At 39.5% G+C, this 16,539-nt stretch overlaps 1 protein-coding gene across 5 annotated transcripts in view; it reads right to left on the bottom strand.

The window, feature by feature from the left end:
• Window positions 1-297: 297 nt before the first annotated feature.
• Window positions 298-16,539, bottom strand: part of psip1a (PC4 and SFRS1 interacting protein 1a) — a 198,435-nt gene continuing 182,193 nt past the window's right edge. For all 5 annotated transcript variants that reach the window (XM_042755423.1, XM_042755461.1, XM_042755354.1 and 2 more), the window contains 2 exons: window positions 724-820; window positions 298-636 (listed from right to left, as the gene is read on the bottom strand). In XM_042755423.1, coding sequence (XP_042611357.1) covers window positions 606-636; window positions 724-820 — 128 coding nt within the window. In that variant the 3' untranslated portion in view covers window positions 298-605. The remainder of the gene's footprint in view (window positions 637-723; window positions 821-16,539) is intronic.

Genomic DNA, 16,539 nt, shown 5'->3' with positions numbered 1-16,539 from the left:
TAAATGTGTACTTGCACAGTTATCTTTGTAAGGACCAGTTTGAGTTTTAGACCTTGACGTGTGCCTTTTATCCCCAACTTAGCTGGCTTGTACGTACTCCAAAAATTGCTCTGTATTTTCATATTTCCCACGGCAGTTATTTTAGGCCCCAACAATAAAAGTGACTACCATTTTAAAGACCATTTAGCTTTTCATGTCCATTATTTTTGTGGTTGGTTCACATAGCAAGTGCCACAAAATTCAGCAAGGTTTAAACCATTCTGAGGAAGTAAAAAAGGAAATAAATGAAAACAAAAATGAAAAAGGTAAACTTTATTAAGGCTAAACAAGTTTTATGACAGCAGTCTTATGAGCATGAATACTGAAACAAACAAGAATCAACTAAACTTGACTGTATTCAAATAAACTTGGGAGACAATTTTAAAGATGCAACAGCAGAATAAAGCTAAAAATTAAATTGAACACATTTATGCTTCTAAGTAGGTACTGTAACATCACTAATGTGATGAGTGGGCAAAAAATAATGATCTTTAGGATGCTGGCAATGTGGAAATGATCTTCCACTGGGCAGCTGAGACTGGTGGTTCTTCGGTTAACAAACATCTTCAGACAGACTCCTCTGAAGGATTAGTCACACTGCAAACAAGATATTTGTCATACTGCTGGAGCAAATCATTTAAACAGCTTTGGACTTGTCATGAAAATGTGAAAATATTGTATTACTTGTTTTTCACCACAGATAAGATATTCTCTCCTGATCTGTCCTTTGCTGTCTCAGCATCAACTTCAGGGTTGAATTCTCCATTCAAAATCTTGGTATCTGTAAACATGCAAAAAAAAAAAAAAAAAAAAAAAAAAAAAAAAAGGCTGAGCATTTGCTAAACAAAAGTAATTTTCATATGCATACTTTGGAATTACAGGTCCTTCTCAAAAAATTAGCATATTGTGAAAAAGTTCATTCTTTTCCATAATGTAATGATAAAAATTAAACTTTCATATATTTTAGATTCATTGCACACCAACTGAAATATTTCAGGTCTTTTATTGTTTTAATACTGATGATTTTGGCATACAGCTCATGAAAACCCAAAATTCCTATCTCAAAAAATTAGCATATCATGAAAAGGTTCTCTAAAAGAGCTATTAACCTAATCATCTGAATCAACTAATTAACTCTAAACACCTGCAAAAGATTCCTGAGGCTTTTAAAAACTCCCAGCCTGGTTCATTACTCAAAACCGCAATCATGGGTAAGACTGCCGACCTGACTGCTGTCCAGAAGGCCATCATTGACACCCTCAAGCGCGAGGGTAAGACACAGAAAGAAATTTCTGAACGAATAGGCTGTTCCCAGAGTGCTGTATCAAGGCACCTCTGTGGGAAGGAAAAAAGTGTGGCAAAAAACGCTGCACAACGAGAAGAGGTGACCGGACGCTGAGGAAGATTGTGGAGAAGGACCGATTCCAGACCTTGGGGGACCTGCGGAAGCAGTGGACTGAGTCTGGAGTAGAAACATCCAGAGCAACCGTGCACAGGCGTGTGCAGGAAATGGGCTACAGAGAAGCAGTACTGGACTGTTGCTCAGTGGTCCAAAGTACTTTTTTCGGATGAAAGCAAATTTTGCATGTCATTCGGAAATCAAGGTGCCAGAGTCTGGAGGAAGACTGGGGAGAAGGAAATGCCAAAATGCCTGAAGTCCAGTGTCAAGTACCTACAGTCAGTGATGGTCTGGGGTGCCATGTCAGCTGCTGGTGTTGGTCCACTGTTTTTTTTCAAGGGCAGGGTCAATGCAGCTAGCTATCAGGAGATTTTGGAGCACTTCATGCTTCCATCTGCTGAAAAGCTTTATGGAGATGAAGATTTCGTTTTTCAGCACGACCTGGCACCTGCTCACAGTGCCAAAACCACTGGTAAATGGTTTACTGACCATGGTATTACTGTGCTCAATTGGCCTGCCAACTCTCCTGACCTGAACCCCATAGAGAATCTGTGGGATATTGTGAAGAGAAAGTTGAGAGACGCAAGACCCAACACTCTGGATGAGCTTAAGGCCGCTATCGAAGCATCCTGGGCCTCCATAACACCTCAGCAGTGCCACAGGCTGATTGCCTCCATGCCACGCCGCATTGAAGCAGTCATTTCTGCAAAAGGATTCCCGACCAAGTATTGAGTGCATAACTGAACATAATTATTTGAAGGTTGACTTTTTTTGTATTAAAAACACTTTTCTTTTATTGGTCGGATGAAATGTGCTAATTTTTTGAGTTAGGAATTTTGGGTTTTCATGAGCTGTATGCCAAAATCATCAGTATTAAAACAATAAAAGACCTGAAATATTTCAGTTGGTGTGCAATGAATCTAAAATATATGAAAGTTTAATTTTTATCATTACATTATGGAAAATAATGAACTTTTTCACAATATGCTAATTTTTTGAGAAGGACCTGTATGTGATCAAGGACATGCATTAGAAGCTCTTTGGCTGAAAGAAAATTAGCAGCTTAAATATATATATATTTATCCAAAGAAACTTTCAAAGAGCGATGTAATTGTTTGTATAGTGTGTTAGTTGGGTTTTCTGACCTTGCATCATTTATTTACCATTGTTATTTCATTATTATTTTACATGAAATTCCATACATCAATTTTCCAGCTTTAGTTTATTTATTTTAGGTATTAAGTAAAAAAAAAAAAAAAAAAAAAAAAAAAAAAACAGAAAACCAACGCTGATGTCTTTCACACCAAATCTAAGTGTTGCAAGGTTTCAAGGTTTTTTTAAAGCTAAATTTAAATAAAAATTTCAAAAAGGGACACTTGGACAACAAACTTATATAATTCATAAAAATATGCACACCAAAGCACCCATGACAAAGCAAAACATTACAGAAAAAAACTTCAAAGTGTATGTGTACAGTGCAAGAGCTTGTTTACATTTAGACAAGTCAAGTTGCAATAATGAACAGGACCAGATAGAGATGAAAAAAGAAGAAGAAAAAAAAACCATCTCTAAACCACCTTGACCTGACTGCACATGTACTGCAGTACCTGGTTCCAGTCAGAATTACTAAACACAGCGACATACACATGACAAATCAAAGCATGATCCTGAATGTGTATGGAAACAATGTAAACATACTAAAATATGTCTGTGCATAAATACAATGTGAGATCAGTGCATCAAGCTGAGAATCCACCTGAGAAGTGTAGTTTTCATATCATCTGGCCATAAAGTGGTGGGATATTCCAGAGCACAATGTTTGAGGGCTTGCCCTCTTCAGAAACAGTCACAGAATATAACAGAGCTCATGCTTTAAAGTAAAATCCCCTTTAGATTTCTTTAGATTAGAGCTGTTTTGATTGTAGGAGACATCTTGAAGCACTACTTGCTGAAAGGACCTTGTGAAGTAATCCCAGAAGGTGCTCTTTAGTTGGGTTTAAAACCACTTTTGAAAAAGGGACTCCAAGGCACTTCTTCTGGTCCAAAAGTTAAAAAGCCTTTATTCACATTCTGGTCATCTCAATATAGACATTAAAAATACCTAAAACTCTGCACACTAATGCATTTCGGCCTTCAGCCTTCCTCAGAATGTGTCAAGTATCAAACAAATGACAGGTGTAAGTATAATTAATCAACGCATCACAGGGACACCACTTCCTGCTATTGAGGACATCCAGAGAAAACGCTGTCTACGTCGAGCTCGCAGCATTCTTAAGGACTCCTCTCACCCTAACCATAGACTGTTTAACCTCCTGCCCTCCAGGAGGCACTTCAGGAGCCTCCGGACAAGGACAAGCAGATTCAGGAACAGCTTTTTCCCTACAGCTATCTCCTTACTGAACTCTGCCCTCTGACACCCCCAACACCCCCCCACACCACACACACAGACCCCTCCTCACTACATCTGATTATTTACAAACAAGCAAAAAACAGTAAACTTGTTATTACTTGCACTACTATCTGTTCATCCGGAATACTGAGTAATCCATTGCACACTGAAATATATTCTATGCACTTTTACTGTCCATTGCACTAGTGTAAATGATGTTCATATGTTCATAGTTTCTGCTTATAGTGTACATACACTTATACATAATTCATCTGTATAGTATGTTCATAGTACACCTATCTGTATAACATGCTGATAGTATTTAAAATCTGTAAATTATGTCTATAATGCTGCCTTATTTGTATATTTATTGTACATTTGTAACATATTGTAGACACTGTATATTCTCTACTTACTGCTTATTGCACTTCTGGTTAGATGCTAACTGCATTTCGTTGCCTTGTACCTTACATGTGCAATGACAATAAAGTTGAATCTAACTTAATCTAATCTAATTAGTCTGTGACATTGGGAGAGACCAAAAAAGCCATTACAAGGGGGGACATACAGCCTTATTAGCCATTACGTAATGGCTAAAAAAAATGTAGGATATTTTTGATGTCTATATTGAGATGGCCAGAATGTGAATAAAATAACTTTTGGACCAGAAGAAGTGCCTTGGATTCCATTTTTTCTAGCTGTTTTGAATTGACTGTTTGAATTAATTTGCTTAGTGGTTCATTGGACTGAAAATTTTCCCGGAAAGTGTTAATTTATTTACGTTAAATAATTTGAATGCATTTAAGATTGTAAATGAATCGCATGTGTTAAAGTTGACAACCCTATTTAGGACATTAAGCCACGTTAAGTATTTTTACCCGTAAATAATTCAGAATGTCCCCTCGAAGCAAAATGAAGTCCTGTGGTGTCGCAATCTGACCAGATGTCTCTTCTCTCTAACTCCTTTTCTCCACTTGAGGTCTGGAGATAGGGGCTTTTAACTTCTGCAGAGGTCACACCTCTTGAGTTTGGCTTAACCAATGCCAAAAGTGTAATTTCTTGTGCGGAGGTGGTTTCTTTTTTTTTTAGCTTACTCAGTTGTTTTGTGGCCCTTTATACTTAATTTAATGTAACAATCATACAATGCACGTTATAAGGAAGTGATATACAACTCTTTCTAAATTCCTGTGGGTTGTAAAATAATCTTTATGATGATTTGTCTTTGTTGCCATTTGTCTTTGTTGCCATGGTAGCCAGAGGCCTGCATCTGGGTGTTAGTTGTGGCTTAGGGGTAGTTCACAGACACATTGACACATGTAGAATTTGGACCAATCAATCATGCAACTATTTGTTATATTTAACAAATAACATCTAACGCCCCCTTATCTAACCAAAGGGTCTATGGACCCTGCCCCCGAAAATGCAACTAACACCTAAAAAAGGCAGAACAGGCCTTTGGTTCCATGGCAACCAGAGATACACTGATACATCTGATAACACTAGTTTTATGGCTCAAAGGAATGTGGGCAAAGCAACTCTTACTCAAGTCTCTCTAAAACATATAACCTCATCTATACAATGTTTGGTATCTATGAGTTCGTATTTTCATGATCTAAATGAGAGTATATTATATGTTGATACCTATGAAACACATTAGTATTATAAGAATCTTGAAGATTCTTCTCTTGAACACCCACACGAGTTCCTTTTGCAAATTGCCATGCTCTCAGACAAAGGGTCGTAAAACTCCTCAGTTTCCAACCTCCCGCTTGGAATTACAGCCTTTCTCATTGGACAAGCCCATCCTGAGAGGCGTGATTCTTCTCAGACCTTAAAAGGCTCACACACAGTTCAACTATTTTTTTTCTTCTGCTAAGTCTTCTGTCTTCCAGATGAGCATGTGAGCTAGAACGCTTCTAAGGACACCCTAAGCATGTGCCAGGCCCTTGGCCTTGACATTCCATTCACCAAAGATTCTAGGATCTCGGCTGATGTCTCTCTTAGCTCTGTTTCACTTTCCACTGGGAAGAAACTACCAATCCCCATCGAGTCAGAACATCTTTGGAATTTATCACTTTTCAAACCCGGAAGAAGGTGTTCGCGACTCCTACACCAGCGAACCTCCAAACCATCAAGACATTTAACCGAGACTGCATTCCGACGCTCGTTCCAGGCTAAGGCAATGCAAGTATTATACATTTAACTAAACGAACAGATGTTTAGTATAAGCTATAGATCCCATTATAAACTGGGCTGATGGTTTTACTCAGGTGGTTAACTGACTCTTTTCATAGCTTCGTTCTCAAAAAAACAGAAGAAAAACAAGTGCCCATTAGCATTCTGTTAGCCTGTTAACTTGTCATTCGCGCGTATCATTTCTTTCTCTCTCTCCTTCAGCTTCTTTTCTCTCTCATTCCGTTTGTCACAAGTTCATCAAGCAACTATGGTAAGTCGGAATCATTCAACAATCACGGTGAGTAATGGCTTCTCCTGTTATTGTCACTTGCACTGCTTGCCAGTTGTCATATGTATAGTGTAGCCTTTTCTGTCAGCAGTGAGGGATTCACATGTGATAAATGCAGGGAAATAGGGCGACAGAGAATATTTAAGAGCTAGAGACACACAACCAAACTTTAATTAAGGAAAGTAAGAATGTGAGGGCCTTAGATATGGTTTTGGATGCAATTAGCTTAGCGTGTCCAGTACATTGTTCAGTTCCGGTTGCAGAGCCCCTGCAGCAGAGCGATTGGGTGTCAGTTATAATCATCAAAATTAAAAGAAATAAATTTTTTTGATGATATTCTACCTGTATATATATATATATATATATATATATATATATATATATATATATATATATATATATATATACATACACATACTGATAAAAAAAAAATCTATATATATATATATACATACACATATATATATATATATATATATATTATTTTTTTTTTAATCAGTATGTGTGTTCCCTGGGATTTGAACCCACAACCCTTTGCGCTGCTGACGCAATGCTCTACAACGGAGCCACCGTAGGTTAATGCTAAATGTAAATTCAGTAAGATTGTTATTCACGTAGGCACTAATGATGTCCAACTTCGCCAGTCGGAGATCACTAAAAATAACGTTAAAGAGTACAATGTCAGACACTTTAATATGCTCTGGTCTCTTCCCTGCTTACTGTGGTGACGAGATACATAGCAGACTGACATCACTTAATGGCTTGATGTCTAAGTGGTGCCCGCAGAATAACATAGGTTTCATAGAAAACTGGATTTTTGGGGCAGACCTGACCTGTTGAAAAGAGATGGTCTTCATCCCTCCAGGGATGGCGCTGCACTTCTCTCTAGAAATATAGCACATAGTCTTAGAGTTTGTACTTGACTACCTGGGGCCCAGGTCAGGGAGCAGACATACTGACTAAACCGACCGTCTGCTAGCTACCTTACATCACAGAAGTCAATTCATTCTCAGCACATAGAGACTCCTACAACTAGATATCATACTATAGAGACTGTGTCTGTTCCCTGAACTAGAAAATACGAAAACGCCCAAACAAATTTAAGAGTAGCAATTTAATTCATGTTCAACAAATAAAAAACAGATGTAATATGGATTAACAAATGATAAAGCTTGACTTATTAAATATCAGGTCCCTTTCTACGAAAGCATGCTTTTAAAATAATATGATCACTGATCAAATCCTAGAAGTGCTCTGTTTGACAGAAACCTGGCTAAAACAAGATGATAACATTATTATAAATAAATCTAACCCCCAAGACTACTTTTATAAACATGAGCTGCATCCAAAAGGAAAGGGGGAGGTGTTGCTACAAATTATAACAGTTTTTTTTTAGGATTTCTCAGAGGGCGGGCTTCAGGTATAACTCATTTGAAGTAATGGTACGTCATATAACATTATCCAGAGAAACAAGTGTTAATGATAAATCTCCTGTGATGTTTGTACTAGCTACTGTATACAGGCCACCAGGGCACCATACAGAGTTTATTAAAGAATTGGCTGATTTTCTATCCAAGCTAATGCTGGCTGCAGGAAAAGTTTTAATTGTTGGTGATTTTAATATCCATGTTGATAATAAAAAATATGTATTGGGATCAGCATTCATAGACAACACGTGTTAGGACCTACTCATTGTCAAAATCATACTCTAGATTTAATACTATCACATGGATTTGATGATGATGGTATTGAATTTATGTAGCCAAGCAATGATATCTCAGATCATTATCAAGTCTTGTGCAAACAAAATATAGCTAAAACTGTAAATTTTAATCCTTGTTACAAGTATGGTTGAAAAGACTCTGGCCATTCCATTCCCTTCCTACTCCATTTTGCTCTTTCAAGGATACTTCTGCCATCTGTATCTTGCCCAGCTACCGCGGAGTTGATGGAGAATGTGGAGAGACTGTGGAGACTGGATTCCTTCCCACACCGTAAGGAGAAGGAAGTAACCCGATCTAAACAAGAGCATTATTGCCTGGAACTGCTTGAGACTAAGACTGCCGTTAAAGAAGTAGGTGAGGTCTTGCGGTATGCTACCCCACTGCTCAGAGCACCCAACAGTCCTAGGTTATTGTATTTTGTCCATATGTTGTTGGCATGGTTTAGTGGTAGTGAGCGCAGACTGAAGAAGGACAAAGAGCTAATTGAGATCTACAACCAGGAGATCCAGAAGCTCGTTGATATGGAGTATGTGAAGGAGGTGGATCCCAAAGACGACCAGCCAGGAACAGAATCTTGGCTTGTCCCCCATCGTGTTATCAAACAAGCCAGTGGGAAACACAGACTGGTGTTCAACTGCTCTTTCCAGTTTCATATTCTCAGCCTGAATTGTAGTCTTTTTCCTGGTCCAACTCTCGGTCCCTCTCTTCTTGGCGTGCTCCTCCGTTTCCGTGAGCATAGTGAGGCCATTAGTGGTGACATAAAATCTATGTTCCACCAAGTTCACCTACTCCCTGCTGACCAGCCGTTACTCAGGTTTCTCTGGTGAGCTATGGCTCAGGCAACTCACCCAACGACCTATGAGTGGCAAGTGTTACCTTTTGGCACAACTTGCAGTCCTTGTTGCACCATTTATGCCCTGTAACGTCACGTGAAGGAGCACCCCGAGAGTGACCATGAAGTGTTTAACTCAGTGTTAAGAGCTTTCTATGTTGACAATTATCTGCAAAGCTTTAACACATCAGCCACTGCCAAAGCCCTGTTGGACAAACTTCGTGCCACACTGTCCCGAGGGGGATTCGAAATCCGTCAGTGGGCGAGTAATGACTCCAGTGTGGTAGAACATCTTCCCCCTGAGGCAAGATCTGTGAGCACTGACTTGTGGCTTTCTCAAGCGGGTGTTGATCCTCAAGAATCCACCTTAGGCTTGTGTTGGAGCTACATCCTGATAGCCTGGGATACAAACACTGGGTGACGCCTATCAGGATTCCCACACTCCGCCTCATCTACCGCACTCTTGCCAGTCAATATGACCCATTAGGGTACATCTTACCTTATACCACCCGGGTCAAAGTGCTGGTGCAGGACTTGTGGAAAACCAAACAAGGCTGGGATGACCCCATCACTCCGTCCGAACTGGCAGATCAATGGCGGAAGTGGGAACATGAACTGTCTGAGCTCCCTAGCATCAGACTGCCCCGCTGTTATGTGCCCCCTTGTGCGGACCAGTCGGGTATATACCGAGAGCTTCATGTCTTCTGTGATGCCGATGTCTGAATCCAAGTCATGCCACCACAAGGTTTTTGTCGGCACCCGGATCAGAGAAATACAGGAACTCACCGACCTTGATGACTGGAGATATACCGACGGTTCAAACAACCCAGCGGATGCCCTGACCCAAGGCAAGAAACTATGTGCTTTAGCTCGACCCAACTGCTGGACGACCAGGCCGCTTTTCCTGCAGAAGCCTGAAAATTGCTGGCCTGTTGCCCCTGATGTTGCCCACCCATCACCACTCTCAGACAGTACTGAATTGAAGAAAGCTGTTCAGTGTCTGAATGTTTCTGCTGCTACCAGTACATTGTCAGACGTCTCCCAGTATCAAAACTGGAGTGACTTAATCGCCGTCACTGAGCAGGCACAAACTCAGTCAGACAAAGTCTCCACAGCAGAAACCTTAATCTTACAGCAAGCCCAGGCGTAATTTTTCCCTGAAGAACTTGATTATCTCCAGAAAGGGAAACCTCTCCATAGGCAAAGTCATCTCCTTTCATTGTCTCCTGAACTGGATCCAGATGCGGGGCTGATGAGAGTGGGAGGAAGACTATGTCGATCCCAGGACCTGGACCCCGACATCATTCACCCAATTATTTTAGACACAAAGCATCTGATTACGCAGCATATCATTAAGGACTATGATGAGTCCCTGCTGCATCCGGGCCCAGAGAGGGTCTTTGGAGAATTGAAACGCAAGTATTGGATCGTAGGAGGAAGACCAGCCATACGTAAACATCAGCACAGTTGTCGGGAGTGTCAGAGATGGAAATCCTCTCCTGAAGTACAGAAGATGGCTGATCTGCCCCCAGAGCGTCTCTTCAAACCACCATTCTGGTTCACCGGGGTAGATTGCTTTGGACCCTTTATTATCCACCAGGGCAGTAGAACAGCGGTGGGGAATCATCTTTAAGTGCTTAACTACTCGTTGCTTACATCTTGACTTGCTCGGAAGTTTGGATGTTGACGCCTTTCTCCTAGCTCTCCGTCGCTTCATATCACGTCATGGCAAGCCCTTGGAGATCAGACAGCGGAACAAACTTCCGTGCTGGGGACAGAGAACTGAATAAATGCTGCTAGGCGATGGAACCCCATGCTCCAGAAACACTTGGCCAATCAGCAGATTTCATTTAACTTCAATCCCCCAGGGGCTCCACACTTCGGTGGAGTCTGGGAGCGTGAAATCAGATCAGTTAAGAATGCCCTGCGAGTGATTCTTGGAAAGCAGACCATCTCCGAAATTGTCCTTCAAACTGTCCTGATCGAGGTCGAAGGCATCATGAATTCAAAGCCTCTAGGTTATCTTTCCTTCAAATGCTGCGGATCCTGCTCCGATCACTCCCAATTTGCTGCTGATGGGGCAGCAGGATGCCTCTCTGCCACAAGCCATGTTTGTCAGCAGTAAGCTCCTTGGGCGAAGGAAGTGGCCCAAGCCAGATTTTGCCTGACCACTTCTGGACAAGTTTCATTCATGACTATTTGCCTAACCTACAACCTAGAGGACAGTGGCTGAGGGAAGTCCAGAATCTCGAAGTAGGGAACACTGTTCTGATCTTTGACTCACAACTGCCTCGGGCCTCTTGAGCAACCGGACGTGTCACAACCGTCACAACCGGGAGGGATGGGTGTGTCCAGTCAGTGGATGTCCAAGTTGGCGGTCAGATTTACACGAGACCAGTGTCCCGTTTGATGGTGCTTCCTGAGCTGGCAGTGGAGTGAGTCTTTTTTCTCAGGAGGGATTTATCTCAATTCCGGGGCGGCTATGAAAAGACTGGCCATTCCATTCCCTTCCTACTTCATTTTGCTCTTTCAAGGATATTTCTCATGCTCATTCTTTGCACTTTCTCCTGGCATTCCGATGTATACTGTGTGCGTCTTCATGAATTAACGTGAGTCAATCTATCAATTTGATTGTCTTTTTTATGATTTACTGTCACTCTGTTAACATGTGCACTGTTGATTGATTCGTTTGTTTGCCAGACATGTGCCATGAGCCATGTGGGAATAATGTTTGTTTGAATCATGTTTCAAAGCCTGTTTAGTTGTGATTAGTAAACTCATATCTTCTTTGTTCATTTGTATTATTGTTCAATTTGTGTGGATTGACCAATGTCAATTAACTGTCGCTAATTGTATTATTTCTTTGTTATCTCATTCTGCAGCACACAGACAATGCAGCTTAATCAAAGTCAACCTGAATAATAAATAGAATACTACTGGTGTTGCAACAAACCTTGCCTTCTACCTGCTTCATTCATCACTCCATATCATCTGACATCTTCTGATCGAGACTCTGTTTGCTCACCAAACCCTCAATTCACCTGAACCATTACAATACAGTTCCTACAATGGTAGAACCATCACTTCTACCACAAAAGACTGCTTTGTAAGTAATCTTCCTGATTTATCTCAATTCCTCAGCATATCCAATAGCTGAGAACAACTTGATGATGTAACAGAAACTATGGACTCTCTCTTTTCTAGCATTTTAGATACGGTTGTAACGCTCAGCCCAATGGGCTGGGTTACTAAAATTGGAATGGGCTTTGATTTCTCTGTGTGATAGTTAAAACATGTTAAAAGGATGACATAAAACAGAAATACGGTTAATAAGATTGGTGTATTTACAGGTTCACAATAAAAGACTTTAAAACAACACAATAAAACCAAGTAGACTCAGTCTGTTAAAAGAACACAGATATTTTGTCCATACACTAAAAATGGTCCAAGAATCGCCTAGTTTTAGCTAATTTATTTCAGAGACATTTTAAGCCACATTGAAAAGAGGGTACACATTTTATGAACAATGGGTGACAGGACTCTTCGATTAACACGTATACGCGTTTTGGGGTATTTTCTCCTGATAACCCTGAAAAGAACTTAAATTACACTTTCAGTTTTGATCGTACAGAAAAGAGCAATACATCAATCGAATCTGTAAATGGTCTACTTTTTTGTATACAGACATAATAACAACAAAACTTTGTGCACTTATAAATAAAGATAACAAACAAGGTGTGCTGTCTGCATCCTTTGTCTGCGCTGATCTTCAGTTACAAATGCGTCATTAAAATGAACTGTAACTCAGTGAATACTCAACGAAGAGACATGAAAGAGATATCTATTGAAAGCCTGACATGTCTACTTTTAAACTAAACAAGTGCTGCCGAAAACAAATATTCTGTGATAAAGTAATCCATATGAAAACAACGCGATGTCCGTTTTTCACGTTTCCTTTCATTATCTTCTAATGCGACCACGCCCCCGTGATGTGTGTTCTTTTGAGATTCAAATGTTTCACTGAAGCGCGTGGCTTTTGAATACGCCCACACAACAGAAGACAACGCAGTTAGACTGTTCTTCAAGTTTTTTTTATTTTACTGTATGCTTCGCGATGAGAGGAATAAGACATAATTTCACCCCAAAAAGATGTGATGTGGTTGAGGATTTGAGATTTGGATTTCCTCAGAAAAAAAGAATGAAGCACTTTATTCAGCAGAGATCATAAACATGAGTAAGTCTCTTATTTATTTATATACTTGTACTAGTTTTCACACAACGTGTAAACATTTTACTAGTTAGACTTTTTCCAAAGACTTTTTCCAAACTATAATTCCTGACTAAATGTATAATTAAGTGAAATATTATGAAGTTTCAATAACAATATACACTACTATACCATTCAAAAGCTTGATGTAAATAATATAAATGTACCAAATAAATGTAACTGTAACAAATGTAAGAAACAATGTTGTTCTTTCAATTTATCCCCCCTAAAAAACCTGAAAAAAATATTCTCAGCTCTTTTCAACATTAATAATAATAATAATAATAATAATAATAACAATAAATGTTATTTAATTTTTAGTGTTTGTGATGTGTTGTGTTACTGGAGTAATGATGCAAAAAATTCAGTTTGAAAGTCAGCTTTGGATTGTTCCTAATAAACTGTTTAACTGCACTCACAAGTGAATATTGAATTATGTTGTGGGATAATTAAATATATTCTAAATAAACTACAAACATAAAATTATATACATTTATTTTGTCCTCACATTCTTTCTTGTAACTCATCCCTCTCAGTGACACAGCTGACTGGATGGCTCATTATGCAGCTCATTATGCAGGCCTTTGTCTTCTCAGGTGTGAATTCATGATAGTTGACGCCTACTCGCATATGACTTTTACCAACAAAAAGTGTCTTAGAAAATTTAAATCAATATATTGTTTTCTGTAAGTGAGTAAACAAGATGATTTTCACATCATTAAGAGAAAAAAAAAATTCTAGGTTACAAGCTCCACTTCTCAAAAGTCCTGTGAACCAATTTTCTGTATGTGTTTTATTACCTTATTCAAGTGATTTAACATTTTTAGTTTTTCACTAACCACGCATAACATTTTTTTTTCTCAAAAACACAATCATGTACATACATGCTGCTCACATATTATTATAGCCCAGTTTGTGCTGATTACAGTGAGATTAGACTTCCACCATTTAGATATTTATAACAAACTGAAAAAAGCACAAATGTCAGGGCATGACAAAACTTCTCCGGGCCCCAAAAATACCCTTAGACTCCAGAGGGTTAAAGGTCTAGTTTCTTCCCCAGGGTGCTGTAGGCAAAGGGAGTAGACTATGTGACACTGTCACACAAGGGCATGTTTCAACCACTCTATTACAGTGATTTTATGTATTATAGAGTTTTAATTTGTTTACATGTTCTTAGATCCATTTTATGCCTCTTATCCATTTTAGTGTGTGTGCATGTCTTTAAGATCTGTATGGTTGACATGTCAGGTGATCAGTCACCTGACAGGAAGCGGGAGACCTATAAAAAGAGCAGCATGGCAGACAATCAAGGAAGAAAATAGGAACAGATATTTCAAATACGCAAAAAGTAGAAAATGGAACACCACAAGGGAGTGTTATAAGTCCTACACTTTTTCTGTTATGATAAATGATATATTTAATTAAAGCTGCAAGCAGCATTGAACGGGCACTCGCACCCGGGCTCACCGCCAGCGGGTGGCTTTTGTAAAACAGCGAACGGCGAGATATATGCGTTTAATGTGGTAAATATAAGAGAAATATGTCAAAGTGATTTATATGTGCCAATCTTCCTGCTGCCAGCTGGTGGGGCTATGACTATAACTGGATTTTGGCATGTACATTTCTTCAGTCCAGAACTTTTATCAAGCATATGAAATTTAGTGCAGATTGAACATGGAATGTTTGAGTTAGTATAAAGCATGAGGTGTCCTATTACCAACAGGTGGCGCTATGATTATAATTGAATATTGGTCTTTAGATATCTTCAGGCCATGACTCTTTCCAAATATTTGAAGTTTGGTGCAGATTGGACATTGCATGTTTAAGTTAGTGTAAAACAAGCCATTTCCTGTTGCCAGCAGGTGGCGCTATGAATATAGTTGAATATTGACCTTCAGATGTGTTCAGGCCAAGACTCTTTTCAAACATGTGAAGTTTGGGGAAGATCGGACATCTTATGCCTGAGTTACAACAACTTCTATTCCCAAATTTTGAAATTTGTCATGGCGCCATGGCCACACCCTTTAATGAAAACTCAAGATGTTCACAATTTAACATTGCAAAGGCCTTTAGATTAGACTGACCAAAAAAAATTATAAAGTGTCATAAAATTTCTAGGAGTAGTTCGTTACAGTGTAAAACATGTCACTTCCTGTTGCCAGCAGGTGGCGCAAACATGTGAAGTTTGGGGCAGATTGGACATTGTATGTCTGAGTTATAACAACTTCCTTTCTCATGGCGAAACATTGAAATTTGTATGGCCGCCACGGACACGCCCTTCAACGAAACCTCAAGATCTTCGCAATTTAACATCGCAAAGGCGTTTAGATTACACTGACAAAGTTTGGTGTTGGTCTGAATAAATCTCTAGGAGGAGTTCGTTAAAGTACAACCCCTGAAAATGGCAAAAACGACACAAATTTTGCAGAGAAAATTCAAAATAAACGACTTCCTGTTGGGATTCGAATTTCATACCATGAGACTTTTTTGTAGGTATTGGTGTGTTACATGTGTGTACCAATTTTTGTATATGTATGTGAAACGTAGCTCAAGGTGCACTTCGATAAACGTGTATAGGTGGCGCTATCGAGGCATTTTGCCACACGCGATGGAATATTGGCCTTCAGATGTGTTCAGGCCAGGACTCTTATCAAACGTGAAGTTTGGGCAAGATCGGACATTTTATGCCTGAGTCAGAATAACATTTATTCCCATGGCGAGACATCGAACTTTGTCACGGCGCCATGGACACGCCCTTTAACGAAAACTCAAGATCTTCACAATTTAACATCACACAGGCCTTTAGAATAGAGTGACTGAAAAAAATGTATTTATGTCATAAAATTTCTCGGAGTAGTTTGTTACAGCATAAAATAATTCACTTCCTGTTGCCAGTAGGTGGCGCTAAGACTATAACTGAATATAGGCATGTCAATTTGTTCGGGTCAGGAGTCTTATCAAACATGTGAAGTTTGGGGCAGATTGGATATTGTATGTCTGAGTTATAGCAACTTAATTTTTCATGGCGAAACATCGAAATTCGTCAGGCCGCCACGGACACACCCTTCAACGAAAACTCAAGATCTTCGCAATTTAACATAGCAAAGGCCTTTAGATTAGGCATACCAAATTTGGTGTTGATCTGAATAAATCTCTAGGAGGAGTTCGTGTAAGTAGTACAACTGATGATGGTGGAAATGATGAAAATTTTTTTGAGGAGATTATTAATAATTAATTTCTTGGTTGGGATTTCATACCAAGAGACTTTTTTGTAGATATTGGTGTGTTACATGTGTGTACCGACTTTTGTACATGTACGTGAAACGTAGCTCGAGACGCACTCCATTGAAAGTGTATAGGTGGCGCTGTCGAGCCATTTTGCAACAACCAATGGAATATTGGCCTTCGGCTGTGTTCAGGCC

The sequence above is a fragment of the Cyprinus carpio genome, chromosome A1, assembly GCF_018340385.1.
Source record: "Cyprinus carpio isolate SPL01 chromosome A1, ASM1834038v1, whole genome shotgun sequence".
NCBI lineage: Eukaryota > Metazoa > Chordata > Actinopteri > Cypriniformes > Cyprinidae > Cyprinus > Cyprinus carpio.
This window is presented reverse-complemented; position numbering and strand designations above follow the sequence as displayed.